The sequence below is a fragment of the Crocodylus porosus genome, unplaced genomic scaffold, assembly GCF_001723895.1.
Source record: "Crocodylus porosus isolate Cpor-Errol unplaced genomic scaffold, CroPor_comp1, whole genome shotgun sequence".
NCBI lineage: Eukaryota > Metazoa > Chordata > Crocodylia > Crocodylidae > Crocodylus > Crocodylus porosus.
Genome location: NW_017728933.1, coordinates 2,933,724 through 2,954,831, shown reverse-complemented (window position 1 = coordinate 2,954,831; position 21,108 = coordinate 2,933,724). Strand labels below are relative to the sequence as shown.

General features: G+C 47.1%; 1 protein-coding gene across 3 annotated transcripts in view; it reads left to right on the top strand.

Annotated features, from left to right (window-relative positions):
* ADD2 (adducin 2) overlaps nt 1-21,108 on the top strand; it is a 79,543-nt gene that overhangs the window by 35,921 nt on the left and 22,514 nt on the right. Inside the window, exons 1-4 of one of the 3 annotated variants that reach the window (XM_019545975.1) lie at nt 8,786-8,881; nt 17,448-17,663; nt 18,360-18,498; nt 19,146-19,297. In XM_019545975.1, coding sequence (XP_019401520.1) covers nt 17,481-17,663; nt 18,360-18,498; nt 19,146-19,297 — 474 coding nt within the window. In that variant the 5' untranslated portion in view covers nt 8,786-8,881; nt 17,448-17,480. Of the gene's footprint in view, nt 1-8,785; nt 8,882-16,441; nt 16,592-17,447; nt 17,664-18,359; nt 18,499-19,145; nt 19,298-21,108 lie in introns of those variants that run through there. The other 2 variants (XM_019545976.1, XM_019545974.1) reach the window with 2 other exon arrangements.

Sequence of the window (21,108 nt, the reverse complement as noted above, 5' to 3'; positions counted from 1 at the left end):
CTCTCCTCTGGACTGTCTGTCTCTTACAATCCAAGAGCTGGGATCCAGTGGGGGAGTGGGAATCTAAAAATTACCTACTTAACCCTAACAGCATATTTCTTTTGGTAGCTGCGTGTCAGCAAAGAACAGGATCATTTCTTGATCAACCCCAAGGACAGAGCCTTGGGGGACCCCACTGGTCACAGGGCACCATGACAATTGACTTCCATCAATTACTAGCCTCTGGATCCGACCACGGAGCCAATTTCCCAGCCAGCGGACCCAAGATGGAAGGCTTTTTTGAAGTCAAGATATATGACATCAATCTCTTCTCCCTGGTCATAGAAGGAAATGAGATTGGTCAAGCAAGACCTACCTGCAACAGACCTGTGCTGGCTATCCCTTAGGATGTTGGCATTGGCCAGTCCGTCAAAGATGGCCTCTTTAATAAACTTTTCTAAGATCTTCCCCGGGATAGAAGTCAGGCTGATGGTCCTATAGTTTGCCGGATCCACTTTCCTCCCTTTCTTGAAGATAGGCACCACATTGGCCTTCTTCCAGTCTTCGGGCACTACACCAGAGCACCAGGAATTTTTAAAGATCCGCACCAGGGGCTGGGCTATGATGCTCGCCAGCTCCCTGAGCACCCTGGGGTGTAGATTGTCAGGGCCGGCTGACTTGAAGGTATCCAGCCTCTCAAGATATTCCTTCACGAGGTCAGCATTGACAGAGGGCAGGGGATCTCCCTCACCAGGACCTCCCTGTCCCATAGCAGGCATGGGCATCCCATGGGACTGATGAAAGACCAGCGCAAAGTACCCATTTAATAAGTTGGCTTTTTCCTGGGCGTCCGTTGTCAGTTGCCCCAACCTGTTTAAGCTCCATGAAAATTATTTGAGCTCGAGTCAGTGTATTTATCATTTTTAAGTGAGCTTTATACAGGCTAAAAACTATTGACATCAGGGGCTTTGCACTGTGTAACAAGATTGATAATTGCAGTCAGCAACACTGACGCAGTTTCTCCAGTGTGGGACAGGTTGGAGTACTGTTAAGTCATAAAAAAGCAGGGAGTTGGGTAAAGATTGACTTTTGCTCCATAGAAGTTGTATAATGCTACACAGGGAGCCATGGCGAAGGCAGTAACAGGGCAGAAAAAATTCCCATGTAAAGAAGAGCTATCTGAGTGAGAGCTAGCACTGCCAAGGCACCTGAAACAGAAACAGAGGGAGGCCGAGAAAACCGCATGATTGACGTGCTGTTGAATTGCACTTATTGGCTTCCCATCTAGTTTGGGCAGGCATTAATCCCCTCTGAGATCTTGCTCTGCTAGCACTCCCTGCTTCTTCTGAAATGCCTGCTGCTTCACACCACAAGAGCAGGTTCCTCGTGGAGTCAAGCAGAGGAGAAAGGGCCATAAGTTCTCGCAATAGTCAGAAAAATAAGTGCAGAATGAATTGCGGGACCAGTCAATGAACTGAGAGAGTTGAAGAGGCAAGGGTAGGTATGGCAAAGTCCCTCATTCCTGGAGAGGTTACCCCCTGAGTTTAACAAAGGCAGCATCTGGCTATGGAGGATAAGAAAACACTGACTGACTGAAAGCACAGTCCACACCGGAAAAGTTTGCCTGCATAGCTATGTTAGCTCAGAGCATGGGGACATATGAATGCAGCTATGCCTACAGCTTAGCTTTCATTCAAGGAGGTGAAGTAACTATTATACTAGCAGAAAGTTTCTTTGGATACAAATGGTGACTGTCTGTCTGGGGTTAAGAAAAAGCCTTTCTAATGTTCCAGCTGCTCTGTATTTCATAGATTTCAAAGACATTAGGGCTGGAAGGGACCTTGGAAAATCCTTGAATCCAGCCCCCTGCCCCAGGGGCAGGAAGTCAGCTAGGTTCAAAGGATCCCAGCAAGATAGACATCCAAATGTTTCTTAAAAGATTCCAGAGTAGGTGCGTGTACCACCTCTGGAGGCAGTCTATTCCAGGTCATGAGGGCTCGGACAGTAAAAAAGTTTTTCCCTTTGTCCAGGCTGAAACGGTCTTGAAGGAGCCATTTGACCTTGTCAGCCCTTGGGGTGCTCTGGTAACAGGCATTCCCCTAGATCCTGATGCACACCCCTGATGTACTTATAGGCAACCACCAAGTACCCCCTGAGCCTGTGCTTTTCCAGGCTGAAGAGTCCCATAGCTCTCAACTTCTCATCATAAGGCCTGTTCTCCTCCCCTCTGATCATGCGTGTGGCTCTCCTCTGGACCTTCTCAAGCTTCTCCACATCCTTTTTAAATTCTGGAACCCAGAATTGGATGCAGTATTCCAGCTGCGGCCTCACCAAGGCCAAGTACAGTGGGAGGATGACATCCTGGGATTTGTTTGAGAAGCATCTATGGATGCAAGCCAGCATTTTGCTAACTTTACTAGCTGCAGCATCACATTGATAGCTCATGTTCGTCTTGTGGTCAATCATGACCCCAAGTCCCTTTCGGCCTTGGTGCTAGCAAGCCAGCTAGCACTGCCAAGCCTATAAGCATGCTGTGGGATTTTTTTCCCCAAGGTGGAATACCTTGCATTTTTTGGTGTTGAACGCCATCAGGTTTTCATCTTCCCATTTTCAGAGCCTGTCAAAGTCAGCCGGGATCACCAGCCTATCCTCAGGTGTGGACGCTGTATCCCAAAGTTTGGTGTCATCAGCGAACTTGGCCAGTCCACTTTTGATACCAATATCTACATTGTTAATAAAGATGTTAAAGAGTATAGGTCCAAGGACGGAGCCTTGGGGGACCCCGCTGGTCACGGTGCACCGCAAGGATTTACTTTTGTTTATTACCACTCTCTGGGTCTGACCTCTTTGTAACTTGTCCATAGTGAATCTCCTATTTTATTTCCTTGAGATGGCAACTCCTATGTGTCTACCACATGCCACATGAAACACAACTCGCACTGGTTTTCTGTATTTGCCCCTGCAGGCAGGGGGAATTCTGCTCCCCCACACTCTGAAAGATTACATCTCTGAATGCAATAAAGCCCAATAAAGGCAACCGTGCTCTGATCAGCTCTGCATGACCAAACCTGTGTTCTCATCACACTGACATGTGCCGTTTAGAAGGAACAATTGCTGTCGCTGCGCTTGGCAGTCTGCTTTCACGCCGCTAGCTGTGTGACTCAGGCTTTGCACTTTCTTGCATGACAGAGTGGGAGCAGCCTGTGTGAGCTCCTCCAGCAGGAAGAAAGCATAGGACGTTGTGAGGCATCTGTTCTCACACCTACACTGACAATCTCTGAACTGTGTCCCATGTGAAAAGGTCCCTTGGGGCTGGGACTGTCCGTTGGTCTCGGGGAACCATGTGCATCGCACCAGCAAAGCCTGAGAAACCCAAGCCAAGCAGGGCAAGAATCCAGTTCTCGAAGGTCAGTTCAGCTGCTTTCAATCATCACAATGTGCTCTCCCATCTTGCAATCCCCTGCCTTGCTCCACATTTCCCAACTTCTGCAATGGGGGGTGAGGCGGGGGGAGGTCAGGCATCCTGGACAAGCACCTGGCCGGGGTCATCTGACTTCAGTGTCCTTTCTGCCCAGGCCAGGGGGTTGGACTTGATGATCTGCTGAGGTTCCTTCTGACCCTAATATCTATGAATCTATTAATCCTGTAGCCAGCAGCCCAAATGACTCCCAGTATGATTTCTATGTGCTTAGCAACTCGTGGTCTGCTGAAAGCAGTAATATGTGACCATGTAGCTGACGACTGTGTCATCAGGCCTAGCACAAGGGGGTGTATCTTTATTTTTGAGTGCTTGAATTGGCAGCCATGATATTCTTTACCATACGTGGCTTTGGAAGGTTTATACACATACACACGCGCATGCATGCATGTATGTTAAGACAGATTATGAGACAAAGGCTTAGCAAACAGATACTGCCATTTTTTCCTTTAAAAATCCATCCTCATTTGCTCTAAGAATGCTAAGGAAAAGTTTAGTTGATGAAGAATACAGAACTGGTCTGTTTTAAATATGCAAGATCATACTTTTGCTCCCAAGCCCCCCTCACCCACAGACATGTGGGGTTATTCAGGCATGGCTATTCTGGAAAAAACTGGGGTGGCATCTTGTCTTAGTTTGACTTTACCCATGTTTATTTTGAGAAAAAAAATGTATCTGCACAGATTTTGCTTTTCTCCCTGAGAAAAGCTATTGCACATTACATTCCCAGGCTACTTTCATCTAAATGAGCTTCCAACAAGAAGGCAGTGTGGAGCCTTTGGTCAAAACTCCCAGTAAGCTGGAAGAGTTTGTGGCTACCCTTGAACGTTGCAGAACTTCCTAATGACAGCTTCTGCTTATCCGAACAGTTCTCCTTTCTCCCCATTCATAGGTCTAGGATGAAACTAAAGTAGTTCTTTGTCCATTCTGCAAAATGCCTTTTCCTGGAAGGCCCGTGGTTTGACATGTGATGGAGTGAGCAATGCTAGACTGCTAAGCGAACTCCCCTCCTCCTCCAGGAAAGCCGTGGGCTCTGAATCTTGCTCCATCTCTCTTTCCTCCATCATTGTCTGTATGCTATCCGACCCCAACCCAGCCCCTGGGACATTCTTTTCTTCTCTGCCTGTCTGCAAAAGCTCAACCCTTCCCAATCGGGCAGGTCTGCTCTCTCGCTTAAGACACTTAGTATGATGGCTGTCTGCCAGCATTATTAGATTTCCAAAGGACCATATGCTGCCGCACTTTCATACACAAAGGTACCCTTGCAAAACCAGACTGCTGCAAATTGGCAGGTTTTTATGCACAGCCATAGACTTCCATGCCGCATCAAATGATTTCATCCTCAGACTGATTATTGTCACAGCCTCCTATACATTCATTTTAATTTAGCATGCATGGCAGCCTGTTGTTTTGGATGCTTTGACCCTGAATGGACTGTGAGAATGGTCTCATTGTATATTGCACTTCAGTGAGAAAATGCACACATGCATCCCATTGCCAAACTGAGCTGCTACTGACAATTTTTGGTTGACAAGAGCAAATATGGTAGATTTCAATAGCTTGCCAAGGCAAGAAATCTGAAGCTGAGAGCCAGCTCTGCACTCCAACAAAGTTTAGTGTGCCACTAGAAGGTGCCTGGACGCCTCCATGATGGACACTGTGTTAAGCAACTGAATAGTCTCTCTAATTCTGATGTCACATCAGAGGTCACGCTGCAGCTCATCCATAACCTCAAAATGCCTCCCCTGTTCTGACCTCATGCAGAGCTACATTTTCAAAGGAGCATTACACAGGCCAGCTGTGGCATTTTTACTTGCATGAATGTGACAGTGCACTAGTCTCACACTTGTATGTGGAACACTAAGATTAGGATGTGATCAGGTCTTCCCCTAGGGAGTCATACCAGTGACAAAAACAGACTGCTATTAACGCACAGCTAAGAGAGCTTTTTGTGGGGTTCACACAATACAGCTTTGGGCTTTTTGGCATTGAAGACCCAGGAGTTCAGTTCAAGGACTTGCTCATGTATGCTTGTGCTTGTGTGCGTGTGTGAGACGGAGACCGTGAGTATGTGAATGCCCTGATCCAGGAAGGATACATATATAGACCCCAATGATACTACAGCTAATGAAGACGCTTGCCACTTAAGAGTGTGCTTGGAATCAAAAGTTCCTCTCTCTGCTAATGTCCTTTCAGCACCATTAATAAGTATACCACAGCTGGGACCCATGAAGTAGAATTAGCTGAATGATGGTCAGTTGTACAGATAAAATTGACTTACTAAATTACAGCAGGAGCTTTAAAGTATCTTTTCCATCATTTTTTAAAGAGCTTTGTGTGCTTTCCTCTCTTCTTTTTCTCTTGGTAGAGTGGGGTGAGGAGGAAAAGTCAAATAAAGAGGGGAAAGAGGAACAAAAAAAACCCTCATAGAGTTTCATTTAGAAGAAAAATTATTTAAAAATCTACAAAAATCATTGAGGTGTCGAAAAATGAAAAAATGTTACCCTCTGGGAACTTCATAGTGGAGGTATCATTTCTGAAGCAGCCTGCATGTACTTTTAGCACAGAAATTGGAATTTTACACATGATAGGATCAAAAACCTTTTCTGTTACCTGGTTTTAGTCCAAGCCCTCCCCCAAAAGACTACCATGCTAGTGATTGTTAGTTAGGCTCATGCTAACAACCGGGTTAAAGCAACACAGCACTGGAGCACTGTGCAAGGCAAAACATCAGTTTTAAGACACCCTAATTTGTTTGATTAGATCCAATATCTATCAAGGCCACTTTTTTTGCAGGGGGAGATTATGTGGAAAAGTACATGTCCTGGGAGTTATTCCGCACCAGCGGCTTTTCACTATTAAAATTGGATTGGAAAATAATTGCTGTTTTGTGCTCCCGGTTGGAATCTATCTGCTTGTGAAAAAATTAATTAAGCCCATATGCCAGGAACGATTTAAAGTATCATAAACATGAAAGCTCAGAGCCGCGGCTGTTGTTTAGGAGTAAATAGCCCAGCTCCAGAATTAGGAGGAGTAAACATCCCTGCTCCCCCACTTCAGGCTACCTGTGTGCTGCTCCCATCCCCATGAATACATTCAGAGCCTCAGGAAGGCTTCTGCAAGCCGTGCCAAGCCCTACTGTTCCCACTGGGTTGAACAATCAGCTGGGAACTAGTGGCATCTATGAAAGCTCTGACCACATCCATTCTCTTACTGCCAGCTGGATGCCAGAATCTGCAGTTGTGCTGCAAGAGATGCTAAGCTGACTTCATGCTGCCGGAAGACACGGTTGCTATACCAAGAGTGCCATTTACAACTGATAGTGCTGCTTGTAGAGCCACATTGCAGAGTAGAGTCTGGGGCTGTGTACTGGCTAGAAGTCAACTCAGATAAAGGTGTCCAGCTGAACTGCATCTGGAGAGCATTACCATGCATACACAGGGAAAAGGCACACACCTTTCTGCACCACACTATCTATTGTGTGTGAGCACAGTAACTTATTCAGCTTGCACATTTGTGCTTGGGTGCAGGAAATGGGGTACAGTTTAGGTGGCTGCAGATCAGGCTGTTTCAGTAACCTCCTTGCCCTGCAAAAGAGCAAACCAACATTTCCCCAGTGGTGGATTTGTCCCTCCTACATGAAAGTTCAAGTCACTGTTTCCCAGCAGCCTTAATCATGGTTGTGAGCATGTCACCAAACATCATGGATGGATGCTGCCAGGGATTTGGTGGACCAAGTTGCTGATGCCCTTTGCGTTTCACACCTTGTATGAAACTCAAACCTGGCAGTGAGCAGGTATAAATGTATCAAAATGAGGAGATTTTATTTCCTGTCTGAATTTGCACCAAAGCTTTGATGCACCAGGGCATTTAAGATGCCGTAAGCTCCTCTGGCTTGCCCACAAAGTGTCTAATGGGCTGATGAGGTCTGGGAGAACAGTGCCTATCCCTGTATTTCATTAGTTCTCAGACAGTGGCATGGATTTAGGTCTAGACATGGTTGCGTTCAGCCTGCTTTTAATGGGTGACTTTTATCAGTGCACTGAGGCATGAATAATTGATCCAAATAATTAAAGATACTGAAAGAGACTGATTGGCAGCAATTTAGTTTATCCAACAGGAAAAGCCAGGACTGGTGGTGTGTGTGTGGTAAGAGGCAAGACCATAAGCTTGGTAAGCCCTGTTATAGCTGTTTGCTGTAGAAGCATCTGCCCCCAGACCACTCAAACAGGGCCCAAAATCCCTGTCCTGGTAGTGTTTTTTTCTGAAACCAGAGAACCCTTGGTGATGGAGACCACAGAAGGGGATGCCAAGGTATGGAGATGGTATAGGATGCATAGGTATTAGGTCTGTTCCCCAGTGCCTAGCAAAGACAATTCTGCACTTTGGGTTTTTTCCCAACAATAATGTGGATGGGTGCTGAGGTGCAGAAAGTGGAGAGTCTTTTCTGTTAGAAATCACTCCACGCAGCAATGCTGCCACATCAGGCAACTTCATTGGGGTAACTTGGATGGGGTAGCATGATCTCGCCCTGTCAGTTGCCTGTAAACTCATATAAGATGATAACACAGAGTGGTCAGGTCTGTGGATACTGTAGGTGGATGTAACTCCAAGGGAATCGATAGCGATACATAGACAGCATTTCCCATTGGCAAGAAATTCTGTTTTTCAACTAGCATCTATGAATGCTGCAAAGTTAAGCTCTCAATGATTACACTTAGGCTGTAATCTTGGGAAAGTCAATTTCTTGCTGTGAGTCTCCAATTTCCTGTTGTACAACTGGGTTAACACTTGCTTTGCTTTCATTTTTCTGGCTTGTCTATTTAGCTGGTCAGGTCTCTTGAGCAAGAGTTGGATCACACTGCCTAGACAGCACCTGGCATAGTGAGCCCTAACCTTAGATTGGGCTTTTCACTGCTACTGTAATATAAATCAGCAGTAATACAAGAGAAGAAGTTACAGTCGCAGCTGCAACTGATACATAAACTGGAGCTATTAAAGGATAAGGCAGATGCTCAAATTAATGTAAAAAGCATCTCTCACTTCCATTTGGACAACTCAGGGTTAGATCAATTAATGCATTTCTCTGTCCTATTGGTTATGGATGGCCCTCAGGGCACCCTGTGAGTCTATAGTATGTAGGTCAGAGAAATCATGCTTATGGCAAACTTCTCTCAACAGCGGGACAGGTTGTCGGATCGCTGCCTGGCTTCAAGAGAGTGGCAGGGGTTTTTGCATGAGACAGGCTGTGAATGCTGAAATATGGTTGTATCTGATTGGCAGGCTCAATGTTTTGCTCTCTAGCATGTGGTAGCTTATGGGTGGGTCTTAAGCAAGTACCTTCTCAGAGACAGAAGCATTTAAAATGCCGATGGGACCAGAATATTATGCTCCTCTACTTTAAGAAAGGAGAGAGATTGGCAGGTAAGCAATGTATGCAGCTGCTGTTTACCTTTTATTCAGAAATGTTTATGGTCCTGTTACCTGCTCGCTGCTGTGACTGTCAACCCTTAGTGCTGCTAGGAGTTTTTTGATGCTTCATCAGTGTTTTCTAACCACAAGTAGAGCATTGAGGTTTGGCTAAAGGGGAGGTGTTTTCAGAATCTGATTAACAGCTGGAAGAATGAACAGAACCATGTAATGGTGACTCTTATTGGGGCACTTGGTGAAATGACTAAGTACCTGATTTGTATTATATTATGAGACTTTATGTAGCCACGGTATACGTAGTACCATCAGCAGGAGTTGTGCGTTCGTCCTTTTGTGTCTCTGATACGGCTTTTACAGAAGCCTTAGGATGAACCAACCAAGCAGAGTGTTTGCTCCCATTAGGAGGATTTTTCTGATACAGCATGGGTCCCCATTGAACATGGGCTTGCAATGTTCTGAGTGCCACTTGCAAAGGGCACAGTGATCCCACTTAAGGTAGTGGAGACTGGAAGTGCTCAGCTCCTTGCCAAGTTGTATTTATTGGGAAGGAGCTTTTATACTGGGAGTTCAGATCCAAAAGCTGCCCAGAATCTGTTTGCATTTCAGGACCTGCATCAGGCCCTTCTGGAATACATGGGATCCCCCATTTATTTTCGTTTTTAGGAAGGACAAAAGCAGGCAAGAGTGAGTAAGTTTGAGATCCGGCGGTTACCTTAATGGAGACATTGGAAATGCATCAATGTCCCTCTCACTGAGCCATGTCAAACATCTGCTTCCTTCAGACATTACAGAGAATAAGAATGAATGCAGTTAAGTGATTCCTGTCCTTGCATAGTGCATCATTATCACTGGTGAACATTTTGCACAAGTTTCCTTGTGGGTGAGGTGCACTTGCTAGTGACCTGCCTGTTCATATGCCCTGCTCAAGAGCAGAACATTAGGAGTATAATGGAAATACACTTATAATAACTGTTGCATAAGCCACTGTGATGTTTTATGGCCCGCTGGAAGCAATGTCCTAGCTTTGGAGCTCAGCAGTTAATGCTTGGGGCACCTGCCAATGCAGGAGATGAGCAGGAAACAAAACCTATTTTAACAAATAAACAGCAGCAGAAGGAGATTGTGGGTGGTGTTATGTGCCACCGCGGCAACCCCTCCTGGAATGAGCTAGGGTGAGCATGAAGAGTGCTCACGACTTCAGTGATTTGAGGCTTCTCGGAGCCCTTTGGTTTGGTGCTAACTGACCACACACAGCTGCTTATTGCGTTCCTAAGATTTGCCTTCTTGGGTCTACTTGCATATGAACCAGTGCATATTAACCCCCACCACCCTGATATGTTCCAGGCTGCTAAGCATGCCTGGTGGTGGTATGGTGCCTGGCATTAGCATGTGCCTCTGTGCAATGAAAAGGGTTAACCTTGAATCCTCTGCTCTTTCCAGAAGAGTGTGCAGAGCTATGACCTGCTGCTAACTGGGGATCTCTGGTTCCCAGATGGGTGGAGGCTAGCCCATTCCTTATCTAACTAGAACAGCAGCCTCCAGCCACTGCTCCACCACATTACTTCCAACAACATCATGTAATGAATGCTTACAAAGATGGACCATCTCTAATATAACAGGTCCTTTTATTAAGAGGTCCTCCCTGGGTTGGACCCAGCATAAGGCATTGATAAACTGCAATAGATCTTGCTGGTCCTTAACTGACACATCTACCGGGGTGCATCTACACATGCACTTCACTGCAGAGCTGACTAATTAGTTCTGCAGTAAAGTGTCATGGTCTACATGTGTGCCCATGTTAGGGCACAGCAACTTAATTAACTCCACTGTAGACTATCTGGAACAATCCCAGCACAGTTACATATGCCAAAATACATGTGTAGATTGTGACTACATCTACACATGACTCACAAGACAAATGCAGAGATTTCAAATAGGAATTCACAGGGCCAAAACCATTCTGACCTGTTGTGGTTTTTCTGAGCTTGTTACAATAGAAGAATTTCTCAGCTTGTTTTCCTTCATCAAAAAATGAGCGACTAAGAGCTGGCATTTTCCAGTGGTGCTTTGAGCCTAACAAAGAAGGACTTGGTTTTAAAAAGGTGACTAGTTGCTGTTATATATAGAGGGTCTCCTGCGCCGTATCCCCTGCAGCAAAGAATCCCTACATATGTACACAAAAAACATTTATAGACCCCTGGGTATAGTAACTGATCCCTGCTTTGCACTGCAATAAAATATATGTCTTTGTTCAAATACTTAGGCTGTGTTCTCATCTCATATACTGTGGGCACATCTACACATGCAGTTAATTAGAATTAATAAACTTCAGCGCAGTTCTCACTGGAGTTTATCGCTTCTGGGTGCTACATCTTTACTTCTGCAGCATGTTGAACTGAGTTGGAGCAGCCCTGGCTGGCAGGTGGTCTGGAGGGTCAGCGTGACTGCCTGGGGCTGCTCCAGCCAGGCTCAGCATGTTCCAGAAGGGCTGGCTGGGGCACCAGTGCTCCAGTTTGGGGTTAGACGGCAGGCACACTCATGCCTCAGCCAGCCCCATCAGCATCTACACATACGTTGTGGCACAGTAGATACTATCCTGCAGTGAAGTTTATTAGTTTACTGCAGCCTAATAGGGCTGCACGTGTAGACACTGAAACTTTTTATTGTGGAGCTAATTAGTCAGCTCCACAGTAAAAGTCATGTGTAGATGCACACTGTTACAAGCAGATTTACTTCACTTGCCTTGCTCCTTCACATCTGCCTGGAAAATCTGGTCTGTATTTGTTTGGCCAGTGAAATGTGCCACAGGAGGTATCTTTGTGTGTGACTAAGTTGTGTGGTACTTGAAGAAGACCCCTTTAAAGCAGGGATGGACCTGGTCTAGCAGCAGTACAGATACATCCCCTCTTTCCCAGCTGATGCTACTACCTTTCTTTGTGCTTGCACACGTTGCCTGGATAAGCTGAATGAAAGCAAGAGGGCCTGGTTTGCACAGACATTCACTGCTAATGGGCAGGATTGATTTTGTGAAGTCCCTGCTTTTAAGCTGCATGGAGTTTTTTGAGGTAGAAAGTGAATTTGTGGACATTTCGCCTGACTCCTTGCTCATGGATGTTTGCAGTGATCATTTTGTTTTATGTGTGTCTCTCTAGAATCAGCATTTTATTGTATGAAGGGATAGCCAGACTTCTTTAAAGAGGACCATCCCATATGTCAGGACAGACTGCAGTTCTGGCCATAGTCTCTGTAGTCTGGCATCCTGCCTCTGGCAGTGAGCAATGCCTGATGCTACTCAGTGGTCAGCAAAAGCCTTTTGCAATGCCCTTGGCCAACTGTGCACTGCAGTTCTGGACAGGGGGGTTGGTAGGAGGGATGGGCAGGCATTCATTTCCAGCTCTCACTGCCAGCAGTTTTCAAGCCCTGAAGCATAAGACTTGAAACACTGTTAGACAACTAAATCTGCAACAGAAATTGGTCCGTATAGGAGCTTCCTGACCCGCACTTTCCTTATGAAACCAGTGTTGCCCATTGCCCTAACAAAAGCATGAGCTGGGCCCCAGAGCACAGCACGCTAGCTGGGTCTCTCTGCATTATAGCACTGACTGCTGTGTGGGTGCCCCTTCTGTGTGCTCATTCCCTTCTCAAAGAGTGGCCCAAGCCCAGCCTGCTCGCCTTACTACCATCATTTTCTCACTCTCCTCCAGCTTGGGGTCTTCATCTATGAGACAACAGAGCCTTCTAACCTGCTTTATGACTGCAAGACGACTGTATTTTGGCAGTAGGCAGCTGCCTTGTGGTGCTGCAGTATCTTAAGCCTTTGGGTAACTAAGCAACTGGGCTGAGGCTCCCATCCCTGGAGCAAGAAGAGAAGGGAAATAAATCCGGAGTGCAAATGGCTTGGAGCAGGAAGGAGCTGACATCCCAATACAAAGAGTCTGAGACCTGGTAGCCTGCATACCCACTTCTCCTGTCCCACCTGCTCCCTCCAGTCATGGAAATGGGCTTCATGGGGCAGTGGTGGGGTAGAGCCCTTACAAGGGTTGCCCGAAAGTGGCCTGCCCTTGCTTTCCCGTAGAACCCACTTTGTTGCCCGTGAGAACGTCCCGCAGCAACAGAGAGAGTTGTCCCTTCCCATGGAAGTGCTAACTACTGACTCACTTTGGCCCAGACACTGGTTTCAGAAAGCCTGGCAAGCAGCAGGCTCTTTCACCACTGCATGGGAGAGGAAAAAACCTACCAGCATAGGGAAAAGGCAGTAGTGAGAAGAGAGGCTTAATTAGGAAGTTTTGCCCCCCAGCTGCAGCTGTGGTGCTTCCCTTCTAGCACCTCCTCTACCTAAGCACCCCACTTGCACCTGCCCGGGTGATGCTACTTGGTGAGACTCAGCAGCTCGTACTCACAGCAAATGAAGCAAAAAAGGCAGGGGAAATTTCCCCTCAGGAATTTTCATCTGCAACCCAGAACTCAAATCCTGTTGGCAAAGAGAGGACCTGCATATGCCTGTCTGACTGTAACGCGCAATGAGATGGGCAGCATATTTTATCATATAGGGCTAATGTTTTCCCCAAGAGACAGCACCAAAAGGGTGAAAACCAGTCTTATTTTTTTTCTCTGCGGGGCTCCACAGTTTTCTCTCTCTGCAAGCACAGAAATCCAGGCACCTTACAGGCTGCTTGAGCTATTTTAGTCCACACCACAGGGCCAATTTCTACAAAATATATTTCTGGAGCAGCCTTTGCCATGGAAACGAGAGAGCTGTTTGTTTAGCAAAAGCAGAAGTGGCAGAGAACCACGGGAAGCAGCGGTCAGAGTTCAAACGCAGCTTCCGGCCTCCCTCACTCTTTTTACCTGATAGTGCCCAGCAGTCCCCTTTGGTGCTAGACAGAGCATCAGAGGGCATGGAGGTCACATCTTGCCAAGGTCTTGAGTTGGGGAAAACAGATCAAGATGAGCTAGTCCTAAAGCACAGCTGGAAGAAGAGGTATTTCCTTCCTGAGGAGCTCATGAGGTTGGTAAAAAAGAAGAAGGGAAAACTATGAATGAAAACAAATCAGAAGCTTTGTTTCTAGCATCAAAATAGTCCATTGTGTTCATACTGTTACTTCATTTACCCATCTCTTGGGGATGGTTTTTCAGCACGGCCCTGTTGACTTACTGAACCTGTGCTATGATCCCAGCCAATGGAATGGCCCTGCTAGTTGCATCAGCAAATGGTGGAGGAGTGTCAGCCGTAGTTGCAGGAACCAGGTGTGTCAGCAGCAGAGGCGGCAAATTTGCTGTCACGTGTGCTGTGGTCCTGTTGGCTCTTATCTCTGAAGTTGGGAGGTGGGATAGTGCCTGGAGAGGAGAGCACTCAGGATGCTGCAGGGAGTGAGCAGGCAAAGCTCTTTCCTAAAAGTGCTCTGCTTCCTCCACAAACTTGTGTTGTGCCCATCACCAGGGCATCTGGGTGCCATAGTGAGTTTACAGAGAGAGCTCCATAAGATACAGGGACTCTACCCATCATGTTGCCTCCTGCCTGTACTGTCCTGTGAACTAACTCTGCACCCTAACTTCTTGCCACACTCCACTGGGAATCCATTACCCTTCAGCTCCCCCAAGCCTAAAAGGGTTGGGGGCACCAAAGTGCGTAGTGTAGAGGATGACCCCAGGAGCCACTGGCCATCACAAGCCTGTACTAATAAGAGCAGGAGTCAGCTTGTTTGCATTACTGTAGTGGCTTATGATGTCCTTCTTTCCCTCCAGTCCTGTCTGCTGCATGGTTCTACACAGTGTCAGTCCACCCCAGAAGTGGCTACATTGACATGGTGAATGAAATGGCCTTCCATCTATTGCTGAGAACCTCTTTGGCATGAAGGATGCTGAGGACTGTAAATTGCAGCTGGAGGAAACAGGGTTTAGAAAATGAAGCCAGGCTGAGGTAGAACTGTCAGCAGCAGAGGAAACTGGGCTGCATCTGAATCATTGCTGGCAGGGAAGAGGCTGCCTTCTCACCCATACAAGCTTGCTGCTATGGGCATGAGCTTTCAGTTCTGACTCCAGCAATCTAGTCCCCCACCTCGTCCACGTTGCAGTGCCATCTGCCCTGATCCTGTGGATGATGCCACTAATAGCAGAACAGCTCATAGATCCAGCTTTACCCAGAAACGCTATGCAAGTGCCAGGGAACATCAGTCCTTGAGCTCTCTGCAGTGGCTTCAGGCGAGAGGGCAGGAAGCTGGCGCATGGCCCTATATCAGTGCCCCAAGATAGAGGTGATTCAGATGACAAGGAGCGGAGCAGTTTGCACAATTCTCTTGCACACAGAAGGGCTGGGGGAAGCTTTGTGTCTCCTTCCCTCAGTACTGCACCATCCCCTCCTCAGAGCAGTGGCAAAATGGCCTGGTGTTGCCCAGAGAATGCTCTCTGGTTTGTCGCATCGCAGTTTCCATCTGCCCTGTGTTGCTCAGAGCAGTGGGGATGCTGTTTTGCTGCTCTGGCTTGTTCAGCCCGGTGCCGCTCATTGCATTTGTTCATGCTGTTAATTCGCTGTGACTTGTATACAAACAAGCCACGTGTAGTCGGTAGTGATTCCCTCTCTGACACCCAGCCTTACCTGAAGCATCAGACACAGCGCCGGGCTGCAGAATCTGATAGCATCAGTCCAGGATTGTGCGTCATTCAGGACAGCCAGCCAAGCAAGCTCTTTTGCTGGGGCTGGGAGTAGAAGTGCATTGCCTATGGTTTTCATATGCTCTTCCTGTTTTGTCCTGTTGTTTATTTCTAGCTCTTTTTTCTAATTGCAATGTCTAAGCCCTGTGGTCAGGGTGTCAGGGTGGACAGTCAGCAAGACACAGCAGCAGCTGAGATTTTTATAGCAGCCAAACACTTCACTGAATCGCATCTTCTTTGACAAGATCCCCAGTCCCTTAGTGAAATGTAGACATCTCAGAGATTTGTTTCGTTGACCCTTCCAAGACCCAACCCAGCAGCTTGTGTGCTGGTCTCCCCTGGAAACCTGGTCCTTATTTAGGTACCTAAATGTGGACCAAAGCCTCCTGAAGTGCCAAGAACTTTGGAGTTAACATGAGTTGGGTCCATATTTATAGAGGGAAGAATGAAAAGGAAAACATTGACCTCCCCTTTGCCAAGAGATATCAAATGCAGTAAGAGCCTTTGAAGATTATGGGTGTGCGTGCGTGCATGTGCATGTGCAAGAGACTCTCCAACCCAAAAGCAGAACTCCAGGCTTCCAGTTCTGACCTCTGTGCTTCAGGGAACCCCTGTTATTCACGGACTGAACCAAAAACTTCACAGCCAAACACCCTTGGAGAGGTTTAGCCCTGAGCCCCATGACTCTAGTATTATGTATGGTAGAACCCAAGTTATTCATACTCAAGATGTTCATAGCCCTCAGTGAATGATGCTCTCTTTCTTTAAGCTTGGGGGACTGATAAATCTCTAGGTCTGTCTGTTGCTATCTCTGCTGCACAAAGGCTGCCAGGCTGCGTGACCCATGTGATGCCAGCTTTTCAACTGCCTGCCAGGAGCAGATCTCTGCCTGACTGAGGTTTCATTTCCACTTTCCTCCTGGAAGCTGAGAGTAACTGGTAGTGGCCCAGCTACGGCCTGGAGACCAGACAGAAGCCTTCTGCATTCCTTCAGGGGCTCGTTGCCTTTCCAGTCTCTAGGCCTTGTGTCCAAATGGATAATAAGGGGATGCAGGTGATGGACAAACATCCCACTCAGTGTTCAGCAATGCCAGCTCTTGTGATAGCCCCTCCAAAAATATCAACCCTTAAAACAACAGTATTGGGAGGAAGCTTTCAAATTTACATGCACCAAGTCCCTGGAGAGTTACCATGCTCCAAGGGGCACCCTATCCTTTCTGTGCCAGTGGGGACCAGTGGGATGATTACACTCAGGCTTCTCACTCCTGCTAGCATTTGCACAGATTTGAAGCTCACTCAGAAGCCCAAATCTGGGCAACTTGTGTGAGGTCCCAGGTTTTGTAACTTGAACCGTGTTGTGGAAGCTGTCTAAGATGATCCTAGTTCAAATGCTGCAGATCTTGCAGCTGTTAAAGACAGTGTCGGGTATGTTATCCAGTCAGAAATTCTGCATGTAACATGCATGTAGCATTCACACACATTTCTTCTCTCTTGCACACCACTCCTTCCTGTTGGTATTAATGAAGTTGCCCTGCAGATCCTTATGCAGGCACCCTCCAGAAGGTCAGTAATGGCCTTAGGGGAGGGCAAACTGGGCAGCTGTACTTTAGGGGGTCCAATTTTTTTGGGGGGGGGGGAGTGAAGTTTTTGCAAGGAAGAGGCTCTATTTGCATGTTAACACTTGACTATTTATCTAATTCCCCGAAAGAATATTAAAAAGATCCAAAATACAGCTGTGGTGGCTTAATATTTACCTGAGTGCATACCTCTAAGGGGCCCCAAATGACTCTCTTCCCCAGGGCCCCAAACCCTAAGGCTACCACTGAGGTTTTTCACATGACATGAATTGCTCAGTCAGTGCTCAGTCAGTTTTCCTCACTTCCCTTGACCCCTTTCATCCCTATACACAGGTACCAAGAAATCAGCTCTAGACAACCAGGAAGATGAGCAACGAAACTACCCCTGAGGCCATCTCTTCCCCACCCCCGCCTGGGCAGCGATACTTTGACAGATTCTCTGAAGATGACCCCGAGTACCTACGGATCCGGAACATGGCAGCAGACCTCCGGCAGGACTTCAACATGATGGAGCAGAAGAAACGGGTCACCATGATTCTGCAGAGTCCAGTGAGTAAAGGATACCTCGTAAATGGCTGAAAGTGAGGGGGCCTGGGATTTCCATTTTTAATTCTGCCCAACTCAAGGCTGTCTTCTAGGATCAGATGGTCCATTGGTGATGTCTGGAATATGGTTGCCTCTCTTGATTCATTTCATGCTAAACCAGCTGAAGGCAGTACCTCAGGTGCTCAGCACCTGTGCCCATCAGCCCTCAAAAGAGTGACCAGATGCTTAAAAGCTCTCAGTAGGTTGGGTGCCAGGTTTCCCTGGAAATCTGGTCCTTATTTAGGTACCTCCTGAAACTCCAGCTCTCTACCTTCAAGTTCAGCACCAAAAAATGAAAGTATCCCCAATTAGAAGCCATTTTTAAAAAAAGTGTTAAACCTTCTCCTCTTGCAGAATAGGACTCTTCTTCTCCACACCCTGATGTGGGAATTTTTTTTTTTTGCTTAAGGAATGGAGCAAAGAGAAGGCCACTGACCATGGCACCCTCTTCCAGAGGCTCTTTCTTGGGCTGTCAGAATTGTGCATGAGGACTGTGTTGAATGAATGAGGCTGGGGTGTCTGTTTGCCCTGAAATGCCTGGCATGCAGGGAAGAGCGTAGCTGATCATCGGGAAGATAACGGCACTCCACAGTTCTCAGTGTGGCTGCCGGGAAGTGTGGGCCAAGTGAGGGCTCATCTGTGAAATCACTGTTGTTTCAGTCTTTCAGGGAGGAGCTGGAGAGCCTTATCCAAGAGCAGATGAAGAAAGGGAACAACTCTTCCAACATCTGGGCCCTCCGGCAGATTGCAGACTTCATGGCCAGCACTGCTCCTTCTGTCTTCCCCACGTCTCCGCTCAGTATGTTGGTTCAAAACCTTTCTCGCAGGGGGTAAGGGCCCACATGGGAGAAGCGGCCTGCATTGCTGCTGGGATACCAGCTTGTGGGGAGGCAGGGTTTGCAAAGATTAGGGCTTCAGGCAAGGGCTGCCAAAGCTGGGAGGCTGGGATTTTCAAAGGAGTTAGATTTCAGCAGGATGAGCTGGCCTCACTTCTTACTGCCTCCGTGGGACATCTAAGCACTGCTTTCTTCTTTTCTGTGGGGAGCTGTTCAAATACCTTGGAGGTTCCCATAAGAGGGTACCTTGGGTTGGACATCTTTGGGCAACTCAGCTCATCGATCTCTTTCACTGTCCAGCTCTAAAAAATTATGGGTCTTAGCTGCCTTTCTCCAGTGGCTGTTGTGGGGGTGCACTCATGCTAGGAAACTTGCTGTCAAGTCTCCCAGATCCTTTAGTGAGGGCTAGGCCACGTGAGTGACCTGTGAAGATCAGGGATGAGGAATCTCCCAGTAAAGATAATAGATAACAGCTGAGGCTCTGGGGAAGACAGGTGATACATGGTAGCCTCGTGGCCTGGAATGCTTCCTAGCTCTGAAAAGCACTGTGCCTTTTCCCAGTGACCTCCTCAGACCTATTCACCTCAGTGGTTTTCCCTTTCTTCTTCAGATCTGTCCACAGTGACACCCATCAATGACCTCCATGGCACTGACTCCATGTCCTTAGTGAAAGGAGAGAGGCTCATGAGGTGCAAGATCAGCAGCATCTACCGACTGCTAGACCTCTATGGCTGGGCCCAGATCAGCAGCACCTATGTCACGGTGAGGTCATGCCTCAGTGTAGCTGATGGTGATTTAGGCTTTCCCAGTAGCTGGAACTTGACTGCACACTCTGCCTAGCAGCCCTGCCTCTATTGTGAAGGGCTCAGTTAAATATGTAGACTTTTTTTGTCCTCTGGTTACCAGGGTGGATCAGATCAGGATAGGAGGAAGTAAAGAATATGAGGGTTCGCCGAACAAGGGGATGCTTTCCAGTTCTCTGTGAGAGCCCTTGGGGTCAGGTATTTCTGGTCTCATGCTGTATCTTGTGGCCAGCCTGCAAATGCAACATTTGACCCAGTGCCAGGGCTGGTATCTTGTCAAAACCAGCGCATAGCATTTAGGAGAGAGGGAAGAGAAAAACCCTTGCAATCCTACAGCACTGAAGCATAGGGTCAGCAATTTGATCCTGTCAATGGGAATTAAGGGTGTCAGTGCCTTCTCTTCTGGCACCTGCCAATGATCATATATGTCCTGCTTCTGTTGAGCCTGATCTTGGCTTGGATAGAGGGTCAGAAAACATCCAGCAGTGACTTCCCTGCTCTGCCTCTACCCAGTAGGGAACTGTGTTCCCTTCTATGCCATTTAATAACCAAAATGGGCCAGATGAGTGGATGTACATTTTTGCTTGTCCACTGCCTGCAGCAGAACTCTATTGCCTTACATCCAACAAAAAACTAGACCACAGGCGCACTAGACCACTAGTGACCACTAGACGCAAAAGAGACATGTAGTAAAATGCACAGAACCTGCCAAAAAATGCCATTTCCCATTATCTCTGTGATCAAAGCCTGCCTAATCTGTTGGCTCCAGCACAGCCACGTGGTATGTGACCAAGGAATGCACTGTATTGTTCTCAAATTTCTCTCTGCCACTGACCTCCTTTTTATTTCTGCCCCTATTACAATCTGTTAAGCATTTTTTTCCTCCCCATGGTGACCCAATCAAGCTTGGTCAGTCAAGTCTGACTCCCACAGTGGTCTGAGATCCAAATTCAACCAGATGGAATCTCAGATACTGGAGGATGGACAGTGAAATGCAGATGACAAGAAATGGCACTAGGGGTTGCTTTATTATCATAAGATACTTATAACTTCCCATGAAACTCTTCTTTGTATTACTGTTGTCTTGCTTGGGCTGAGGTGCTGTCAGGTCTCACAGGTTAGGCAGCACTAGGATAGGTCAACGACCAGGTGAGAGCTATCTTAAGTGTCTGCAACAAGCAATATAACCTTGGACAATGGGAGAGGTGGTTGTGGTGGCGATGGAGGCAAGGTTGTACTGTAAGCAAGGGAGGGAGCACTGTGACTCTTGTGGTAGTGCCATCTATTGAATAAGAGAGAAAACTGACATCCTGCCTGCCTGCTGACATGAAAAATTCTCAAGAATTTGTCATAAGAGCTGGGTTCTGCCTACAATAAGATTTCTCTACCACCAGTGCTGCTCTGTCAGGGCTAGGTCTGGCTGCCAGCATGTTTGCCAACATACTTTATCTAACCCTAATCAAATCACAACTAGCCAGCATGATGCTAACAGTGGGGTCCTTACTACAGGTCCCTTCCTAACTCTAGTGGAACCAGCGATAGATTCACAAGCAGGGACTTTGCTAACCATCAGTGCAGACTAAGTCTGAGTATGTCCAACCAAATTGATCTGTAGCCCATTACAACCTACTCAGCTGAATCCCTTCCACACTGTCATTTCCTTTAGGTTTGAAGTGATTCCTGAAATAGATTTCATAGATTTCATAGACATTAGGGCTGGAAGGGACCTCGGGAGATCATCGAGTCCAGCCCTCTGCCCAAGGGGCAGGA